Genomic DNA, 22,267 nt, shown 5'->3' with positions numbered 1-22,267 from the left:
GTCCAGGGGGGAGAACTTCGTAGCAGTCATCCTTTTTAGGAAAAGAGGGAAAAAATAAAACCCTCCCCCACCACCTCCTCCTCCCCACCCCTCGCCGCACCACACACAGCGCGCGGGCTTCTTGCGCTCAGCACCGGCGGGCCGGGCGCGTCCTGCCTTCATTTATCAAGCAGCTTTTCGGAAAATGCATTTGCTGTTCGGAGTTTAATCAGAAGAGGATTCCTGCCCCCGTCCCCGGCTCTTCCATCGTCCCCCCTCCCCTGTCTCTCTCGTGGAGGCGTGAAGCGGTCCCGTGGATGGAGGTCCATGTCTGCGCCCGCGCGTGTCTGTGCGTGTGTAAATTGCCGAGAAGGGGAAAAATCACAGGACTTCTGCAAATACTGGACTGAAAATTGTAATTCATCTGCCGCCGCCGCTGCCTTCTCTCCTGCTCTTGAGATCTCCGGTTGGGATTCCTACGGACTGACATTTCTGTGAAGCCCAAGTCTGGGAATCAATCTGGAAAGCCTCCTAATTTTTACTCCCCCCTACTCCTGATTCATTTGGAAGTTTCAAAGCAGCTATAACCGGAGAGTTCTGAAGATTGATGGGATCGTTGCCTTATGCATTTGTTTTTGGTTTGACAAAAAAGGAAACTTGACAGAGGATCATGCTGTCCTTAAAAAATACAAGTAAGTTCTTTGCACAGGAAGTTGGTTTAATGTAACTTTCAATGGAAACATTTGAGATTTTAACTTTAAGTGCATTCGAGTAAATTTAATTTCCAGGCAGTTTAATACATTTTAGCTGTGTAACTTGTAGTGTGTATGCCCTGCTTTCACCCAGTGTATAAAGGAAAATGCACCTGATTTTGACTTACTAGTTTTTTTTTTTTAAACCTTTCAGCATCACGGAGGAAGTAGACTGATATTAACAATCTTATTAATGATAATGTGCCTCATGAAATAAAGATCCGAAAGGAATTTGAATAAAAATTTCCTGCATCTCATGCCAAGGGGAAACACCAGACTCAAGTGTTCCGCGTGACTGAAGACACCCCCTCATCCAAGAATGCAAAGCACATCCAATAAAATAGCTGGATTATAACTATTCTTCTTTCTTTGGGTGCCGTGGGGTGGGAGCGGGGGCGAGAGGTGCTGTTGGTACCCGGCTGCTCTTCCTCCGGGGAAGGATGGCGCACGCCGGGAGAACAGGGTATGATAACCGGGAGATAGTGATGAAGTACATCCATTATAAGCTGGCGCAGAGGGGCTACGAGTGGGATGCCGGAGACGCGGGCGCTGCGCCCCCGGGGGCCGCCCCCACGCCGGGCATCTTCTCCTCCCAGCCCGGGCGCAACCCCCCTCCCGCTGCGCCTCGGGACCCGGCCGCCAGGACCTCGCCCCCGCCCGCCGCCGCCGCGGGGCCTGCGCCCAGCCCGGTGCCACCTGTGGTCCACCTGACCCTCCGCCAGGCGGGCGATGACTTCTCCCGCCGCTACCGCCGCGACTTCGCCGAGATGTCCAGCCAGCTGCACCTGACGCCCTTCACCGCGAGGGGACGCTTTGCCACGGTGGTGGAGGAGCTCTTCAGGGATGGGGTGAACTGGGGGAGGATTGTGGCCTTCTTTGAGTTCGGTGGGGTCATGTGTGTGGAGAGCGTCAACCGGGAGATGTCGCCCCTGGTGGACAACATCGCCCTGTGGATGACTGAGTACCTGAACCGGCACCTGCACACCTGGATCCAGGATAACGGAGGCTGGGTAGGTGCATGTCTGGTTGATTGTGAGTCTGGGCTGAGGTCTCAGGTCTGAGATGCGGTGGTTGGCGTGTGGGTGGACTCCTGGGGCAAGGGCAGGCTGTGGAGCCAGTGAAATAAAATCAGGTCCCCCCCCCCTTCCTCTGGACGGTGCGCTCCTTGCCAACCCAACTGTGATAACCAGCCAAAAGTGTGTAACTTGCTTGCCAGCCGTTGAGGTTCAGAGATCCAGCGTTTGCGATCCAGTAGGATTTTGTGATAAATGGTGTCCCTTCAGTGTTTATCAAACTGGGGGTCCAGGGGTCCCCAGCATCACAGTTACATAGCCTGAGTTGGGTGTTGAAACCGGAGGTTTCAGGGACTACTTACGAACCAGACCCCTAGGTTGGGTCTTGATAACCTGCGTCCTAAACAATCTTCCGTTGAACCAGCTCCTTGTGTACTAAAATTTGAGCACTATCCAATTAGAAGAACAGACTCCACCGGAGGATGAAGGATGTGCTTTTTCTGACTCACTTGGTAAAATTTTCCAAAAGAGGAAAACCAATATAACCCCTTTCCCTGGAAAACTTAGTTGTGTTTGTAAAGAGGTAAATTGACATTCCAAGGTCCTTGGACTGGAATCTAAAGTGTGCGCCATATTCCCAGTGGGCACAATGAGTTGTCTTGAACATTAGGCTATGGATGCTTTGCTTTATCTCATCAGCGCTAGAATTTGCATTGGCTGCCTACTTTGTGTTCTGTAATTCACGTGTGATTTAAAAGTTTACTGGAATTTTAGTATCTTTTACCTTGCACCACCTAGAATCTACATAATTTTGTGGTCTCTTCTGCTGAAAAAATATGTATCCAAGGTATCCATGTAAAGTGTAGAAGAATTGATTCTTAGCTGTGAATTCTCTCATGACCTGACTTTAGTTGAAGTGATTGATACCTGTGGCTTTGAAGAACATCTGTGAGATGATTTTTTTTTTTCCTGGTACTGTGCTAGATAGAGCTTCCACCATTTACCATACTGTTCTACTTTCCTGTGATTCTTGGGGGAGGGGTGCAGATCCTAAGACTCAAAAATTGTAATTAAGACCTATATCTTGTATCTAAAATGATTAATTTTTGAAAAAGTAATAATTCTTCTCTGAAGTTTCTTTTTAGGCTTTTTGTTTTAATCTGAAGAGTTATCTTTGAAAAGGGATGCAATTTAGTGATTCCTTTTATAGTGTCTTGGGAGAATGACTAATGTTATTATTTTATAGGACCCAACAGGAGCAAAAAGCCTAGAAATGACTGCAAGTGGATTAGATGTCAAGAAGCACATTACATGTTTTTATTACATTTTACAAAGTGTGCTAATATTAAGGGGCCAAAAAGAGAAAAGGCCAAGAAAAGTAGATGATTGATGTGAACATACGATCTTATTTGACCAAAGTTGACAAAATATTTATGCCACTGTTCAGTGTTTAAAAGTAAAATTAACTAAAATATTCCAATTTAAATCTCTAAAAATTGAATGTTCTTTGTGAATTGTTTGTTTGTTGAGATCACACATTATCAGATCTTTAGTAATTCTGGAAGAATTTGCCAAAGGGTGGAAAGAATATTTTTGTTAAATATTTGGTTAAGTAGGTGGTTTGAATTTTAACCACCATAACCAAAGAGATAGGGACTTCCAGACTCCAAAAGGATCATTTTAAAACCAAAGTAAAACTGATTTAATAGTTTTACTATTTCATATTTTTATGGGAAAAAAAATCATCTTTAAAAATTTTTTCTAGTTGAAAGAGATGCAAGGTGGTAATGGTCATCTATCAAGTAAATTAATAAAAAGGTGGAAACAGTGACCTGTTTATGATAGAAATTAAGATATAACCGTTGCTCTTTGTTGTCGAGTTGCAGAATGTTAACATCTCATACAACTGAGATTTCTTTTTAAGTAAAAGGCTCACTTTTTCCTCCTTTCAAAATAGAGTTTTCATAGTAGAGCTTATCTTTGTGGTCAACAGGTATCTGAGGTTGATAAATGTAGAGGCTACATTTTATGATGCCAAACCACAATGACATACTGTAGAACAGGATAAAAAATTTTTGAAAAAAACCTTTTATAGTAAAAATAAATCATATAAAAGCACACATGGCTGTTGGTAAAATGTGTAATAGTTTTCAGAACAACACATAGGTTGATGACTCTATAGAAAAACAAAGGAATTTTGATTCCTTTTGATAGGCAAAAAAAAAAAAAAATACCAAAAAATACAATCATATGTGGACACTGGAATAAAAGTGGTAGCATTTGAGAGTTAGGAATGATTTGCCTATCATTTCACATGCACTTTATTAATCTACATTTTAATTTTAGGGATTTGGCATACAGACAGAGTTTCCTCCAAATTTGTACCGGTCAGGTTTGCATCTCTAATAATACGTTGTATCTTACAGTGTAAAGTGGTCTTAATGGTAAAGTTTCAGAAGAGAGCTAGCATATTTTCTTGACATGGGAGAATAATCTGTACTGTTCCAGAGCTCAGTGGATCAGCTCATCCTGGATACTCCAGGCTTTAGACTTCAAGTCGCTCCTTTTTCTTTGCTGCTGTTCCTGTAAAATCAGAACCCTGTGAGGCTGAGGAACACTGTTTGCATTCCCTGTTCCATAACATGGAGAAATAAGGTCGTTGGAGTGATCAGCCTCTGATAGATTGTCCCAGAAGCCTACAAATTAAATAAAGACTAAAGAAGTAATTGAGTGTAGAGCGGGGTGTGGCTTTCTTCCTAAGCCTGAATAAGGCTTTGTGTGGCATCCAGAGAAAGGACAGAGGGAGCAGCAAGAGAGCAGCAGTTGTAGAAAATGTTGAGGACCTTGCTGCTCAAAGTGTGACTCACAGACCAGCGACATGGGCATCCCCTGGGAGCTTCTTAGAGATGCAGAACCCCAGGTTCCACCCCGGAGCTACTGAGTCAGAATCTGCCGTTTGTGTGTACATTAGAGATGCCGAGGACTATCCTTGATTCCTGGGGCGTCTTTTTGGAAGAATCGCAACGTGGGATGGATTCTGCATTGTCCCTTTCCAGTGGCCTCACAGGAGTTACCTGGGATACTAAATATTTCCCAGATGTCCACTAGAGTGGTCTGACCCTGGGAAGAAATAGATTGGAATGAAGGAGAGATAGGAGGTAATTACTGTACTCCCAGTCGTAACATTTTTCGTGGTGGTTACACAATTTGTATTGGCATCACTGGTCCCATTAAAAAGTAAGATAGCTTTTCTTCTAGAGTGAAAGGCAGGAGAGTGAGCTTTTTTAATAGCTCCACAAGTTATGATTTTGTCCCCTCATAACAGTTTAAATTCTGTATGTAACTTTAGTAACCTTGCCACTGCTTTGAGACAAAGGGACTCTTCCAGGCAGAGGGTTGACATATGGGCAAGTGACGGTGAGTGAAAATGGGTAGCATCCTTCAAGCTGAGAACTGTGATGACATTCACCTTCAGGTCTTAGGGTAGAGTGAGATGGAGACTACTAGAAGAATGAGATGATTCAACCAGAGATTGGAGGAGATTGGCCTCATTTTGTTGATGAGATGGTAATCTGATGGTTTTTTTTGTTTGTTTTTATTTATTTATTTTTTTGGGTCTTTTGGTGTTGGTAGTTTAGGAAGATAGGAACTTCTCCACACTCAGTAGAGGTCAGCTTCCTTTTTATTAGTTAGCAAGCAGTTTTTCTTTTCTGAACGCAGTCCACATCCAGCAAAACAATTGATTAACTCACGCCAGTGTACAAATTACATGAAAAAGCATCATTTTTCTGGTGGCTTAAGTATCAGCTGCTTATGGCCAATTTTGGCAGCAAAATGATAAGATTAGAAATAGCCTGATGATGATCTAGTCTTAAATAATATATTTAATGATGAACTTTCCTTAGGAAAGTGTGTCTTTCTGCCTGCTAAGAATCACATGACCCCTTTCAATAATTTGTTTTGTAGAAAAAAGCATATTATTTCTCCTAGAGTTTTCAGTCATGTGCTGTTGAGTGATTATATTTCTGGACCTCTGTAAAATTTTATAGTTCACTCAGTTCTCTTTTCTGTTTTAAGGCCTTAGTTGCTATTTAATATCTGTTGAAAACATGACTTTTCTTTTGCGCATCCTATTACTTTTAGTTGTGCTTTCTAGTGAGAACTTATTGCTCTTTTTAGCAGTCCTTGATTGAACTGGTACATTTCAGATTGCTTAAGTGTCATTAGGCTGCACAGCATACCAGGTAACAGAAAGCCACAGGTTTAAAAAAAAAAAAGAAAGAAAGAAAGAAAAAGGCCAAATTCTTGTAGGTTTTTTTCTTATCTCTGCTCTCAGTCCTATTCCACTTTTTGGAGGGATGAGAACCCCACTCATCACCAAGTCTGTGGTTGCTGCATGTGTTAATAATGGGTGTCTCCCCTCCAACACACCTCCCCACCTGTTTCTAAGGTCACTCATCATGTCTTAGCAGTAGTTTAGCAAAGCAGTATCTCAGCAGAAGTGCATTTGTGCTGGAAAACAACACTGTCTTTGTAGTGCACAAGTAGCAAGTTTTCTTTTTCCCCCCAGAGATATATTGTATTTGAGGTTCAAAGGTTGTTAAACCTTTTTAAGGTAATCTAATATCACCTTATTCAGGTATAGCAGTAAACTCTCAGTCTGGGCACCCTTTTCCCCAACTACATATAGGAGACCACTCAGGGAATTTACTGCACTGTGAGGTTTGTCTTTCCTTCCTCTTGGTTTCATTCAGACATTAGTGCCTGACGTCTAAACAAGGTTAATGATGAAAATCATCCCGGGACTGAGACAGTTATTCGACTAGACGTGATTGCAAGTCTTACATGTGTCTGGCCCTGGGTTGAGGGCATGGGAAGGAGAGCTTTGCCCCTGCCCTGGATGAACTCCCAGGCTAGTTTTGTAGGCATCTTAATAAACCCACAGTTACCACACAGCCCAGTAAGCATCATCCTAGACTCTGAGCCTTAGAGGGAGAAAGAAAATTCCTGGATATATGTTATTTTGTATGCACTTTGATCTTTGCCTAAAAAAGTTATTTCTAACCATATGGCTGTTCATGTGTGCATTAGGCCTAATTTAAATACAGAACAAAATATAGATAGTTTTAAAAATACCGTGTAACATAGACATATGCTTAACAGAACTGAAAGGGAAGGGGAGTTCCCTTTGTTAAACATTAACCCACTAAGCACTCTTTATGCACATTAAGAAGACTTAATAAACACCAGTCTACAGTTTCTAAAGTATTTCATTAATTCTTTTTAAGTAAAGGACAATCAAGGTTCTGATTAGACCGATTAGAACAGGGCAATTTGAAGAACTATCTTTCTTAAATAACTCTTTCTTGTATGCAGAAAATTACAAGTAGGTTTGGAAACAGAATAGAGGCTCTTCCTTTGGGAGAAAAAAAAAGTTTTTGTTTTGCTTTGTTTTTAGGTTATATTACTATTCTATTTATCAACACGCCTCTCTTTCACAACGCTATTTACAGAAATTCACAGTCTACTGTACCATTTGTGCTCCTAAAGAGCAGGTGTTTATCTTCTGACTTCTTGCATTCGTGGCCCTCTTTCTTTAAATGGAGATTGTAAAACTTTTAAAATGACAACAAAGCTGTTTTCATTTTAAAACATATTTTTGTAGGTTGCCACTTGTTCTGATATATGCCCAATTCTATAGTACCAACACGGTTTCTCTGCTCTTTATTTGCCAGACAAAAGATAAATCCACCTATTCTTTGGTGAGAATGAGGATTGAATGATTATTCTCATCTCTTCAAAGCTGTTTGGTGTTTCTCATAAGTACCACCACTGCCACGATCATCCCTACTTGTCATTCTGCCGAAGGGAGACCTCCTAGGTGTGGCTCCTTATTAATCTTCCAGTACATAAAGAGTGGGATTCACATGAAGAAAATAGCAATATGCCTAGATGCCAGCAAGGGAGTGAAATGAGGTCTAACCAAAGTGAGAGTATAATCCCTACTCTAGACTTAACAACAGGCAGTTGGGCAAGTAAAACTTCTGTTAACATGGCCGGGCGCAATGGCTCAAGTCTGTAATCCTAGCACTCTGGGAGGCCGAGGCGGGAGGATCTCTCGAGGTCAGGAGCTGGAGGTTGCGGTGAGCTATGATGATGCCACTGCACTCTAGCCTGGGTGACAGAGCGAGACTCTCTCAAAAAAACAAAAAACTTCTGTTTACACAAACTATCTTTTTCTGTTAGCAAAAACTATCCTTTCCCTGCAAAGGTTAAAATTTTCAACCTTGTGCAGGGAAAACATAGTATCTGCTGGCAAAATTTTTACTTGCTTCGATCCCTGTACTGCAAGATCATAGTGGGGTTATACTTGAGCCTTAGATAAATTTTGGCTAACTAAACTAAAATAGCTTGTAGTTAGGACTACTTCCCCAAACACCCTCTTAAACATGTTAGAAAGGGAATCTCCCTGACATGCTATGCTGGCGTGGCCATTTGTAGCAATATACTGAGAGCTGCTTGGGTGATCTTCTTGGGCGATCCACCACATTCCACGCACGGGGTAACTATGGATGCTCCTTCTCTTACGCGTTGCATTGGGAGCGCATGCTTTCGGTGGGGACATTTGTGTTTCCATTCTGCTGCTTGTTTTGCCTTCCGAATTTCAGGGATAGAACCATATTCCATTTTTAGTTAATAATCAGCTCTCTGGGGCTTCAGCGTAATGAGTCAGAAGCTTATGACTGACTCCACTCTGTTCTTTCTTATGTCTCCCGAAAACAACCCGAGAACCCACCGTGTCAAGTGAAGCTTTAATTTTTCAAAGGAGATTTTTTCCATTGAGACTAATACATCTTTTCTTGTGACAGTTCCAATTACTGTATCTCTCTATTTTTAACTGTTGAAAAGACAGTTAAGCTGCAAAGGAGTATGGAGAGTTTATGAATTCCAATGCTTAGAACACCAAACAAAGGATCAATGTTGCACGCTGTCTTTTCTTGACTTTTTCCAGCTCTCCATAGCAGATAACTAAGATTCCTTCTGCTTTACGGCACGATGAATGTTATATCTATGTATTCACCCTGAAATGGAACTGCAGTCAAATATTCCTCTCAGCTTCCTTAGAATTTTCTATGAGAATATGGGACAAATACTTAGTCCTCTTAATTCAGTGCCTATCTGCTATATCTCTATATACACCCAGAGATCTTTCTTACAATTATAATAGGAATAAAATTAATTACAGATTCTATCATCAGCTTTAAATATTGATTTGTTATCTCTTTTTTTTTAAAAAAAAAGCAACTCCATAAGGATGGCAGCATTGGCACTTCTGGCTCTCGAAATTTTAGTGCTATCTCCTGGCCATTTTCTTTATGGATTCCAGCTAGCATTTATATTTTTTTAAACACCAAAAACACAGAGAGGAGTTTGGAGGTATTTTATAACAAAATTATAAGTACAGTGAGACAGAACCGCTTACTAAACATTAAAGTGACAGTGTAAGAAGAAAATGATTTGAAGAAGTCTTCATTGAAAAAATGAGCAATTATCCATGAAACTTAACCCTGAGTTCTCAGTAAACAGGGCAGTGATGGGAACAGAAAGGATTGTAAGGATCTGGTTATTTCAGGAAGCACGCACACTAACTTTTTCCATTGAGAAAAACATTTATTGAGGGCCTACTATGTGCAAAGCTCTATGCCAGGTGTTTTAGTTAAGTGAAAAATGCATAAGATAACTTTCTTCAAGGAACTTGCCAACCAGTAGAGGACTAAGACAAGTATATAAATTGCTGTCATCCTCAACAATCTTTTGTCAACAGATCCAATCCAGCTGGCAGGGTATCTGAAGAGTTTCTTGCAGGAGGTAATTTTGAGACAACCTTTGGAGAACAGGTAGGAGATGTGGGGAGCAGGCATTTCAGGTAGCAGAAACCAGCAGGAATGTCTGAGGTGTGTTTGGGGAATTGTGAGGAGTCCTACTTGACTGGGGCATAGAGAACTCTCATGAGATAAGACTGCAGTTTGAGAACTTATCACTGGGTCCTAACTTGAGAGGTTTGTACAGTTGGCCCTCCACATCTGTGGGTTCCACCAACCTAGGATGGAAAATATTTGGAGGAAGAAAAAAGTCTGTACTGAACATGTTCAGACTTTTTTTTGGTCATTGTTCCCTAAACAATACAGTGTAACAACTATCTGTATAGCATTTGCATTATATAAGCAGTAGTATAAGTAATCGAGAGAGATTTAAAATATGCAGGAGGATGCGCATAGGTTATATGTGAATACTACGCCATTTTATATCAGGGACTTGCGCATCCTTGGATTTTGTTACCTGAGGGAGGTCCTGGAACCAATCCCCCAAGGATACTGAGGGAGGATTGTGTTAACTCTACAGGGGTGAGGACTCAAGTGCCACACCAGCTGGCTCCAAGAATGATACTGTCTTTCAGAGAGAAAGGAAAGATAAGAACAGTTACTGTTTGGTGCAATAAATGTGATGAATTTAATTTTGGACATTTTCAACTTGAGCTTCCAGTACAATATCCAAGTGGAAATGCACTGTAAGCAGTTGGACATAAGGATCTGGAGCTCAAAAGAGAAACTGAGGTTGGAGTATAATATACCTTTTCCCCAAAACCATGTAGATTTCCCTTTTTCTTCTTTCATTTCCAAAAGTGGGCCTAATTGCTACTGCTGATTCTGCCTTCCACCTTACCCCCAAAGTCCTCTGTAGACTTGTATGGATTGGATTAATGTGGTTAACTTGAAGCTTTACTGTTCAAAGCTTGGCTTCTCACCACCAGTTTGCCAACTTAAAAAATAATTCAACTTGAGTCAAATTAGTATTCTTAAAACATATCCTGATAGTATCCTCCACTCGTGGCTCTCAGTCTTACAAAATCAATGTGTCCTACTTCACTGGGATTTCCTCATTTAATAAAATATTTCTCCTATTAAATTCAGCCTGGCACCTAGCCTAGTAGGTAATAGGCACACATAATGATTGTTATTGAATGAATGAATTCATAAACTGATTATGTTAGAGGGACTGTGGGCATCTAATTCACCCAAACCAGCTAATGTTCTCCCACTTCTCTTATTACAGTGTGTGTATCTATCCCAAACATCCTATCCTATAGGTTCATTAATATTCAATAGAAATGAAAAAAGAAAAATTATTTCATCCTTTTCATTGAATTGAAGAAGTTTGTCATTCATACTTAAAGAGAAATCTTTTAGATTTTGCTTTATATCAAATATTCAACATTTATTAGTCCTTAATGCTAATATTAGACACCAGCCTGCTGGTTGTCACATTGTATCTGTTTATACAAAGGTTGAACACACACAATCTACATATATGTGCCTACTTATTCTCATTCCTCGTGTTTCACATCTCAAACCTAACCCAGACTGAGAAGGTCTTGAAGCCTGAGATTATCTATCCCCTTATCTTTAAAGAAAGCAGGGCTTGCCCAAGGTCCTCCAGTGGGAGCAAGGTGGATTTTAACCCTGATCAGTGTTGTAGCTCAAATATGAAAAGAACTGCAGCGTAAAACTCACAAGGTAGAGGATTCCCCAATTCTTCTCCCATAAACACAAGCAGCCAATTGAAGGTGGAAGTCAGTACAGCATTCCCAGAGGTGAGAGAGCCTAAGATTTTATTTCTAAAGACACGGATCATCAAGAAGACCAACAGAGCTGTCTTGGATAAAACTATCGGCCTGGCAGCTTTTGGCTCAGTTCTCTGTTCTGATTCAAGTAAGCATCGCAGCCTGTCTGTGATCGTAAGAACTGGTGGAATTTGTGTTTTGGAATTTGTATTCTGTCATCTGTTTGAGAAAGATTGTATGATTTGTTTACTTATAATGAAGCTGGACCACACTTCTCCAGGGGCTTTTTAAAAAGATGAATGTGTCAGCTTGCAGATTTGTCCCCATGAATGAAACCATAAGCAAATTCTCTTCGCTCTCCCATCCTCCCTTCCTCCCTCTCGTTTCCTCAGTGGCCATCTGTGCATTATGTCCTCATTGCCTCCCCTCTTCAAGTGGCTTATCTATGACTGAATTCAGAAACTTCAAATTATAAAGGACACCCAGATAATTGGCCTGTTCTCCAAAGTATCTGTCCCCTGTGCTGCTGCCAGATTCCTTCTTAATGAATACATCCAGTGACAGTGGGATTCTTGAGCTGGTCCGTATCTGTGAGAAAATGAGCTCCCCTGCTTTGTAACAGCTTGCGGCTCGGGGGAAAAAAAATGACAGCCATTGCACAAGTTTTCTTTGAATGTAGTTTTCTTTCCCATAAATGATACTTTGAGAATACAGTTAAGGGGTTATTAGTTTTCTATTTCATGCTTGGCCTGTGTGTGAGAATAACACAAGCTGTCACTGCAAATCAGTAGCTAAACACACTTTGTCTGGTTAATGTGAGCATTTGATATTTGGCTCAATTAAAAATTAACTGATGAAAGTACATGTCATTGGAATTTGAAAATACCTTTTGTAAGGAATAGTTAAAGGGCATGACCAATGAATGGTTTCAAAATATGAAGAATTTAGGGAAATTTAATATGCATTGGAACACTTGACTCTTCTTTAAAACCTCTCTACCTGTTTGGCATAGCAGGGTATTTAAAAAGGAATGTCCTCATTGTATTGTTAAGGACCCATTGCATCTCTGTGCTTTTTAGTGAATAATTGCTTTTTGCACTGGGTCGTAGGATTAAAGCAGACAGAACAAGAGATAAGTTATTCATTTATACCACACATTTTAGTGAGCCAGGCCCTGGAGAAGTGGGAGCCAGAGAGGCATGGCTGACAGTCTAGGAGGGTGAGGACCACGCCACAGCAGCTGCAGGAGGGCACGCTTACAGCCAGGAGAGAAGAAATGCCACAACAGTAAAAGCAGTCACTGGCATCAAGGAAGTCTTCCCAGGAAGGGGACTGAAGCCCAAAGGATGAGCAGGAGTTAACCTGTGAAGTGGGTGGGAAGAGCAAAGTGTGGCCAGTGGACAGAACTTTGAGAACAAAGGCCAGAGGCAAGAGACCACGTGGTGGGCTGCAGGGACCGCAGAGTCCAGCCTGGCTGGAGTAGGGAGAGCAAGAGGATGGGTCAGAGGGATGATGCTGGAGATGTACCCCCTGGGAGGGCTTATGTAAGATAGGTCACTCCGACTCCCCGCCAGACCATTAATGAGCCTGGGGAGAAATCAGTGACCAGATAGGAGGCTCTTTCAGTAAATGAGCAAGAGACCAGGTGGTAGTGGGAATGGCAAGAAATTGATAGCTTTGCACAACGATTAGGACTAGACTGAAGCGATTTCAGGAAGATGTAATGATCGACTAAATGCTTCAAAACATGGCACATTTCTTCTTCAACTTCAGTGGTCTTTTTCTGTAATTATTTTGAAAAGAATGTGGTCGTCGCTCTGATTATATACAAGTATTTATTTTTCTTATTTCTCATTATCTTAAAATTAACAGTGCCTTGTTGAAAACCCTAGTTTGTTAGAATTCACATTTTCCTAAATCTTCATTAACAATCAGTTAGCAAAAGTGTATTTGAAGAAATAATTCAATTACAAAAGGCAGTTTTCATAGAATTTTTCCCCAAGTGAAAAAAATTACAAGGGTCTCTTGCCTTTATTTAGGATCTTAAAATTTCCAAATGAATTCCGTATCTGTTGGCCCATTTGATGTAATCAACAATCCTGAGCAAGGCAGGTATTATATTCCAACTTCTCCCTGCCTTCCTCTCCCCATACACTTTTTGTTATTTGATTATTCCCACATGGAGAGAAAGGTCTGGCTAACAAAGCTACGTGAGAGCCAGTAAGCGAAAGAGGAACTGGTGAGCACTCCAAGCTTGGAGTCCAGTTCCTATTTCATTATCCTGTGCCACTTCTCTGGGTATGTTTTATAAGGACACAAGGTTGCTCAATAACAACTTAATCAAATATATTTAATTTTGAAAACTAGTATACTCCACTGCTTTCTATCTCAAAAATTTTCAAGAAAATTGCAATGTAGTCTTTTGTTTCTGGTTATTTTCCCTCCTTTGACTCAGCCTTTGAAGTGTTTTCCATGCTTGCAGCAGAGGGGCATCTCGCTGCAGATTAGTACGTAGTGCACCGAGACACCGTTTTCCTTTATTAAAAATAAATAAATAAATAAATAAATAAATAAAACCAGGCTCCTCTCTTTAGGTGACCAGCAAAAATTTGGCAAGTGTGTATTGAATTTAAAAAATGGTGGAGGCTTCATAGGGTTTCCACAGTGTTCAAAGGCATGTTCAACTTCATTCATTCAACAAATATTTAATATAAAGAGCCTACTATATGCCAAGCAATATTCTAGGGGCTGGAGCTACAACAGAAAACATGGCAGTCAAGAACTCTCATAATCTCCTGTGAGTCTGAGGTCGTGGAGAAGTCAGAACAGTCAATAGGGAAATAATTAGCAATATAACATAAGGCTACAAAGTGAAGTAATCAGGGCAGTGCAATGCAAGGGTGCTGATGGGGTGATATGAACTTCTTTGTTAGTGTCTGAGGTCCTCCTAGCAGTAAGGCAGTTTACACAGAGGAGATTTAATGGCTTGTCTTCATTAACAGCTGAAGACGATGTTCTACCTTAAAATCAATATATGTATTAGTATAACATAGCCCTCATATCAGTTTAAAATGGGTTACCATGCATGATATAAAATTAAAGAGACTTCCACCATTGTCGGCTAAGATGTTTGGAGCACTCTTTCCCCTACCTACTAATCCTTCTCCTTGTCCCCGCTTCCTTTATCCCATCGATGGTCACTGGCCTCAGTCCTCGAAAGTCAGCAGGAAGGAAGGAAATGAGCATTTATGGAATCCCAAAATATGCTAGTCCCTGGGTTTAACACTTTTAGGGATAGATTATTTAACCTCAATGACCTCTCCCTGAGGGCAGGAAGTAGAATTATAGATGAGGAAACAGTTCTGCAAAGTCAAGTAACTTGGTCTCATAAGAGTCAAAAATCAGGATCCTTTATTTAGGCTGTGCAAATGATATTAATGTCCTCTGGAACTTAAAGAGATTTTTAAAAATTTAAAACAGAAACGTATTAAAGATAACAATTTGATGCATGTGACTTTTTGGTTTCTTTAGGAAGCCAATTAGTCATCTTTATTTTAGTAACTAGGAGACGAAATCTTTCTCACAACATGGATTTTTAAAAGTTTTTTCATAGTTAAAAAATAAATGAAACTTTTAAGTGAAACTTTTTTTTCCCTCTCTCTGCCCTTTGACTCCAAGAGTCTGTCTAAATAGCCTTTGAAAAATAAGTAGTAATCACCGCTTCATACCAAGACCAGACACCTGATTCAGAAGCAGGGGTCAGAGTATGTTGGAATAACAAACCCACGGTGCTTTCCTGGTTTTAGAGAAATGATCTCACTGTCAAATTGTAACCTGCCTACTGCCTTAATAAAAAGGTGGGAAAAGTCTGCGGTTTTACCTCTGGTGTTATCCTCATCCCTTCGCTGTTCTTATTTTAGGCATGACCTTAGTGTTTTTCCCAGAGTCCAGAGGTGGAATGACATGTTCCTCAAAGTTTACAAGATGATTATGTATCTGTTTTTATATTTAGCTGTAAATTTTATTCTACTTCTAAACAAACCCACCTTCGGCAACCACGGATATATCAAGGGAGAGTTATTTCCATCCCCCTCAGTTTAATTTGGATACATCTGGCCTAGAACAGCACAGCGTTTCCATAATAACATTTGAACAGGATGCCCTTGCGTTGATTTGCAGGGCTAAAGGAGTTTCAGCATGGGCCAGGAAACTGTTTTCTTAAAAGAAACTTAAACACTAAGTTTGACAAAATAGGAAACTTACTTCCTTATTAAGCCTATCTTTTTTTCCTGCTTTCTCATTAATTTATGTCTTGTGTTATTTAACATGTATAGATAGAATATTTAAGTTCATATGCAGAATCGGTAACTCAAATTCAGAAGGAAAAAAGCTAATGTTTTAAGTGGCTTAATAAAGCATATATAAAAAAATTTAAATTCAACATTTTCCCCAGGTACAACATGTTATGTCTTTTTAGAGGAGACCCTCATGGTATTTCATAAGGAAGCAAAAAAGGAAGAGAAATTATTATTCAGGCAGAGGGACAATAGTAACCTTTCATTAAGTGAGACAGAGTTCACCACCAGGCTCTCCAAACCCTGGGCTCTGAGTTAGTTGAACTGAATGAGCCACCAACTATTTCCTCTCTCTTTTATGGACCGGACTGCTTTAAAAATGTTGCTCCAATATAATCTAAAATGTTTCATTTATAAGCTATAACCCAACATTGTAATATTTAAAAGGCTGCTTTATGTATTTTTACAAATCTTTAAAATCTTAATGAATTCAGATAATCGGTATCTTTGTTCTTTTAACAGCTTTCTGTGTGACCTCTTAGCTACAGAGATTGATTTCAGGACAAGGGAAGAGTAGACTGGGGTTCTGTGTCCTGGACGGGCTCACTGGTTTCCCCGCCCTTCCTGGCCTCAGTTCTCTTTGGGATTATTCATGATGTCCACTGAGAAGCAAGGAGCGCCTGTGTGTCACCAGCACTGTAATTTGTGAGCAAAAGACCTTTATGACTGCAAAGTACATTAACACCTTCAGAGATCTCTGTTTAATGTTGATGATCCTAAACACAACTGGGAACTAGGAAGTCATTTCAGCCCCTTCTATGCAGAAGGATGTCATGAAGTTCACATGCTCAGGTTCACACCTGTTACTCGTAGGAGCTTGGCCATCATTCTCAACCAGTTTATTTTCTTTGAAAAAATACATATACACACACACACACACGTATGTATGTATATGTGGCGTGTGTGTGTTAAAATATACATAACATAAAATAAAATTTACCATTTTAACCATTTTTTTAAAAGACACAGGGTCTCCCTCTGTCACCCAGGCTGGAGTACAGTGGCCTGATCATAGCTCACTGTAACCTTGAACTCCTGGCGTCAAGCAATCCTCCCACCTCAGCCTCCCAAAGTGCTGGGGTTACAGGCATGAGCCACTGTGCCTGGCCCATTTTTAAGTGTACAATTCAGTGACATTAAGCACATTCACATTGTTAGGCAACCATTACCACCGTCCATTTCCAGAACCTTTTCATCATCCCAAATTGAAACTCTACCCATTAAGCAAAAACTTCCCTATTTTTCCCCCTCCAGTCCTGGGTAACCACTATTCTACTTTCTGTCTGTATGAAATTGACTTTTCTAGGTACCGCGTATGAGTGGAATCGTACAGTATTTGTTGCTTTGTGGCCTAGCTTATTTTATTTAGCATATTTTCAAAGTTCATCCATATTATAGCATGTGTCAGCATGTATTCTTTTTTAAGGCTGAATATTCCATCCAGTTTGCTTTTTTCTCACAAGATGGGTTATCATTTTTTCCCCAGCCGATAGAAACAGCAGATACATTACATTAGAACTGAGTTGGCAGTGGGGGTAATGGAGGCCTGCAAATTATTTGAAACATTATTTTAGAGTCTGACAGCAAGGAAGAAGACAAAAATGCTGTTAGTACCAGCCCAAGCACTACAAAGTGCAGCTCTCTGAGGCCCTTCTGCGCTGGTCAGACAGTCACGAAGATCTCAACAGCTCTTGAGGGTCTCACTGGGGTGTAGCACGAGACGATCTCAGCTATCCCTAATGCTGCAGCTGAGTCAGCAAGACGGGGTTATGTTCCCTGGGAACAGTTGAAGAGTTCAGGGAAAGTGGGTAATAAGTTGCAGAAATAGCTCCATTCCAAATGGTTAAAATTTTTTAAAAGTTTAGGCTTCAGTCATCTGAAAAATTTACTTATGTGAAATGATTCATTCCAGAATACAGTGAGAGGAAGCAAGCAATAGCAATGTAAAAACGAAAAAAATTAAATAGACTAAGAGACCTAAAATGGCATTTGCTTACCTCTTATGTTCTTTTTCTTCTCCTGCTGCACCTTCTAGAGTAGAGAATCAGTAGGAACTTGACTCCAGTGAATATGGTTGTCATTTCTGGGGGAGTTCTGGCTGCATTGCTGTATCTAAACCATTCTGCCTGTGCATAAACTAAATCGTGCGCGCATTTAGAATAGCCGCCTGCCCTGCCGCATGATGCGTGGAGGGGCTCGTGGGAGGAGCTGCTCTGCAGCCTTAACTCTGAGCGTCGGCCTCATGCCTTCATTTTGAAACCACTGTACACTAAAACGTGGTCATTTGTTCGCTCAGCATTCTCTGTGCCCATTAGGTCTCTGGACATGATCTCTGGCCTGGGGAGGACAGGCTCCTGCAAAACAGACACACGAACAGATATGTCACCGTCTAGTGAGTTTTTTCCTGGGAAAGTTAAGGATGATGTCATGGAGAAAGTGTTGTTTGGCCTGGGTCTTGAAGGATAAGTAAGAGCTTGTTACTAATAAAGAAAAAAAAAGAAAACAAGCAAGCTTGCTCTGCAGAGAATGTGACAGTGTACCATATGCAAATAAACAGGGTAACTGAGGAGCCTGACAAGCTTGGGAATGGCAAAAAGGTCAGAGTGACCAGATTATAGGGGTTTTGGGGTGGAATGGAAGGAGATGCAGCTGGGAGGATAGTCGAGGCTCACTGACCAAGGCACTGGGTGCCACACTGAGGAGTTTCGATCTGGTCTTTGCTGCAGTGGAAAGCCAGCAAAGGTTTCTAGCAGCATACTGAGTAACAAGACCATATTTTTTGTTGAGGAAGATACTGCTGGCAGCAGCGTGTTGGCGGTGGAGAGGGCGGTAGGGAGGCCAGTTGGGAAGGTGGGGACAGGTGTCTGAGAAAAGGTGCTGAGCAGCTGCCCCAAGGCCTGGCAGTAGGAACAGTCAGGATGGGACGACCTAAACAGGCATATCTAAGGTAGAACCAACAAGGCTCTGGGCAGGAGTTGAAGAATGTGGATATGATTCGATCATCACTGAATACTCAGTGCCTAGCCCAAGGCAAGCACCCAGGGGGCTCTCAGTAAATACTGATTGAATGAATGAATGAATGAACAGCTGGCCTACTGGATTGACGTCACAAACAGTACTAGCAAATGTTAAAGGGACACTCTGGTTATGCTCATGCCAATGACAAAGCCAAGGTTTATATAGTATGTACCCTGTGCCTGACATTTTCTAAGCATTCTATCTCTGTTAACGCACTTCTTTCTTACAACGGCCAGGGGAGGTTGGTGCGATTTTTATCCTTGCCTTGCAGATGGGGACACTGAGGCTTGGAGAGGTGACTGATTGTAGCTGCTTTGGTGGTTGAGCTGGGATTTGAACCCGGGCAGTCTCGGAGCACGTGGTGCTCTTACGTATGTTGCTCTGCTGCTGCTCTGCTCTTGGAGCTGCCAGGAAGCTGCTTCTATCAAGGCCCCAGAAGTGATGACTCGGGGCAAACATAAGCAGTGGCCGGATGCAGAGAAGCCTGTTTAGGAAGCCATTTATCTCACGTAGACATGCCATCTGAGATGACCTTAGCAGAAACAACAATGGCAGTGATAACAATGCCACAGCATTTTTCCCTGGCATGAGAAACCAGTTTTGTAATGAAAATGGAATTTGTCTGGGGAATAGTCCTAGAAAGAGATAGGCAGTTGAAATACAAATAACAAAATGTAAAACAGCATCAAAGTGTCGTCTCTGTGTTTTCCCTTCCACCCTTGGCCTCTCCGTTGGATGATGTACCTTGTTCTCTTGCCATCATAGGTTGGGGCTCACTGTAATTTGACTTGCTTGTCCCTTGGTCCATGGGAAGAGAGATGAGAGTGCATTTAGAGGCAGTTATTTGCACCCTACCTGGAGTTTGCCCTCGACATACCTGGCCAAAAGGAGGAGAGATCCTTCAGGGGAAACGTGGCTGTGGGAATGGAAGACCATGGCTTTTTGGAATGAAGGCTGTTGAGTTTGGTTTCCCAGATGGCCCACGGGCCGGAACCTGAGCTCCTCGGCGCTCAGGTGTGTGTGCCGTCATGGGTCATTACAACCTCGACTGAAGCTGTGTTTTCATGCCACAGGTCAGAGTCACGTAAAATAAACTGTTGTCATAACAAAGGATGCAGCAGCCAGATTACGTCTCAGAGTTCCTTCACTGGTTTACCCTAAAGGCCCCTGATTTTCATGTCAGTATAGGGAAGATTTTCCATTTTTAAGCTGGTTTTAATTGGAGGGTGTGCCTTGCTCGACCACCCTGGTAAACGGTGATAAACAGTGGTGGCCATAGCAGCACGGAGAGAGAGCACAGCCTGGAAACCCAGCCAAGCTCTCTTGGCTCCAATATTATGCAAATTTGCCTAACAGAATGCAAATGATTTTGCAGAAATACGGATCCTAGGGACGCATGCTCATCTGTTTTCAGCAGTGTCCCTGGGCTTTTAGAAGCAGCCACTTTAGAGGCAGGGCAAGTCTGCAGTGAGGCAGGTTAAAGACGGCTTGCGAAGGAACAGCTCACACCATCAATAGACACCACGCCTGGAATTTCATCACTGGTGGCAGCTTTCCCTTAGGCAGCCCGCAAGCCAAGACTTCCGTGTTCTGGAAACAGGAAAAGGTCAACAGAGACTAATGCTTTTGCAGAGTCCTTTATTCCTGCTCTTATCCCATAGATTTTTCGTGAGCACAGTATGTATCCAAACATTTACTCATCCCACGCATGTTCATTGCACAGTTAGTCACTACAGGGCACTGTGCTAGGCACTGAAAAAAGGCCACTGTGTGCCACCAAAGAGTGACACCATAACACTGTGTCTAAAATCTACTCCTGCACTCTCCAGGATAGTAGCCACTAGCCACCTGTGGCTATTGGGCACGTGAAGTTTGGCTAATCTGAGTTGAGATATGATTGGAGGGTAAAATATATATCAGCTTTCAAAAACTTACTATGAAAAAATGAATGCAAAATATTTCTTCAGTAATTTTTATATTAATTACATGTTGAAATGATAGTTGAAATAAAATAAGTTACATGTGACCACTAGAATATTGAAAATTACATGCGTGGCTCCCATTATATTGCTATTGGGCAGCACCCATCTAGGCTGCTAACCATTTATTGCACAATGTGGTCACCTTTGTGCTCCCATATTTGGATATTGTTATATAGGAGGGTAGAAAGACCTTTCCTTTTTGCCACAGGTAGGATACAGTTGTATAAAACTTTTCAAAGTGCATCCATGTCCGGGTTCTTGTGGCTTCCATTGTCAGTCCGCTGTAGTGGGCAGGGGAGGCCTCACCAGACCTTTACAGGTGAGTATAAGGAAGTATAAGAGCTCACTCTTGCCAGCCTGCTCTAAGAGCGAGAGCTGGGAACAGAACATCAGTAGTCTCCAACTCTTGCCAGTCTGCACAGTTAGAGCTGAGCTGGGAATCAGACTTCATCCTTTCAGCTTCTATTCCAATGCCTGTTGGAAATATACTGAAACTTACCCATAGGAATACTTACTTTTATTTCTATACTAGAGATAGTAGAACACAGCCCATTTAGAAGTGCTTATGTGTGCATGTGTGTGTAGATGTGCACAAACGTGTCCTGCAGCTGGCTAATATAACACATTAGTTAAAAGTTATAGCCAATATTCAGTGTAAAGGTATGACTCCTGTTGAGTTTTTAGGCCCATCAGGGGAAGGGCAGGGTCTGAGTAGCAGGCATGTCATCCCCACAAAGTGGTATTTTCTTCTATTGGGAGTCAGCTACCATCATACCAAATTCCAGGCAGTTTGAATCAAGGTCAGTGCACCCCACCTGTCAGCCAGTCCTGGATTGAGTTTCAGTCATTGATGGCATGGAAGGACGAGGCAGGTACCCTGGACTAAAGAGGCAAAAAGTCAGATCCAGGAAGTCACCCAGTATGGGGCATGGCTTAGGACAAGGGACAGGGAGGTGCATTTCCAGGGAAGAAGACAGAAACAATCAAGGCCAAGAATGGGAGGTCCACGCGGCAGTGGAGACCTTTGTAGGGGTTGAGGGCACTTAGGAAAAGGACCTGGGGTTGTAGCCTCCAGGCCCCGCCAGGAACTTACCGTTTGGGCACATCATATACTTTTCTGAGACTCTGTTTCTTCATCTGCAAAGGAGGGAGTCGAGCTGAAGGGTCTCTCACGAACATTTTGTGAACCTATGAGTTTTGAAGGCCAGAGAATCAGCAAAAATAATATTAATAAGCTATCAATTACCATGCAGAGGTTTTGGTTCTTCCTGCTGCTTTTTGTGTTGCCTCTTGTTCTTGGGGGCACTGAGATCTATGTACGGCAAAGGAGATCATTGGCCTGGACCATTCGCTGGGCCCGACTGAGACCCAGATTGGGTCTAGGATTTCTTTACAACTAGCATCAATACATACATATTATAGTGTAATACCTAAAAACATTTATACCCACTTGTCTTTCTTGATTCTCTCTGTTCTTATCCCTACACTCTCCGTGAATTATCTCCCATCTTCAGAGTCTAGTGCTACACAGGTAGTAACGCCCCCA

General features: G+C 41.7%; 1 protein-coding gene across 1 annotated transcript in view; it reads left to right on the top strand.

Moving 5' to 3' along the window:
* The window catches only part of BCL2 (B-cell CLL/lymphoma 2), a 169,575-nt gene continuing 147,308 nt past the window's right edge, over positions 1-22,267 (top strand). The window contains exons 1-2 of the mRNA XM_012645282.1: positions 1-671; positions 886-1,741. Coding sequence (XP_012500736.1) covers positions 1,172-1,741 — 570 coding nt within the window. The 5' untranslated portion in view covers positions 1-671; positions 886-1,171. The remainder of the gene's footprint in view (positions 672-885; positions 1,742-22,267) is intronic.

This window comes from Propithecus coquereli, unplaced genomic scaffold (assembly GCF_000956105.1).
Source record: "Propithecus coquereli isolate 6110/MARCELLA unplaced genomic scaffold, Pcoq_1.0 Scaffold229, whole genome shotgun sequence".
Lineage (NCBI taxonomy): Eukaryota > Metazoa > Chordata > Mammalia > Primates > Indriidae > Propithecus > Propithecus coquereli.
The sequence above is the reverse complement of the archived record's forward strand: the minus strand, read 5'-3'. Positions and strand labels throughout refer to the sequence as shown.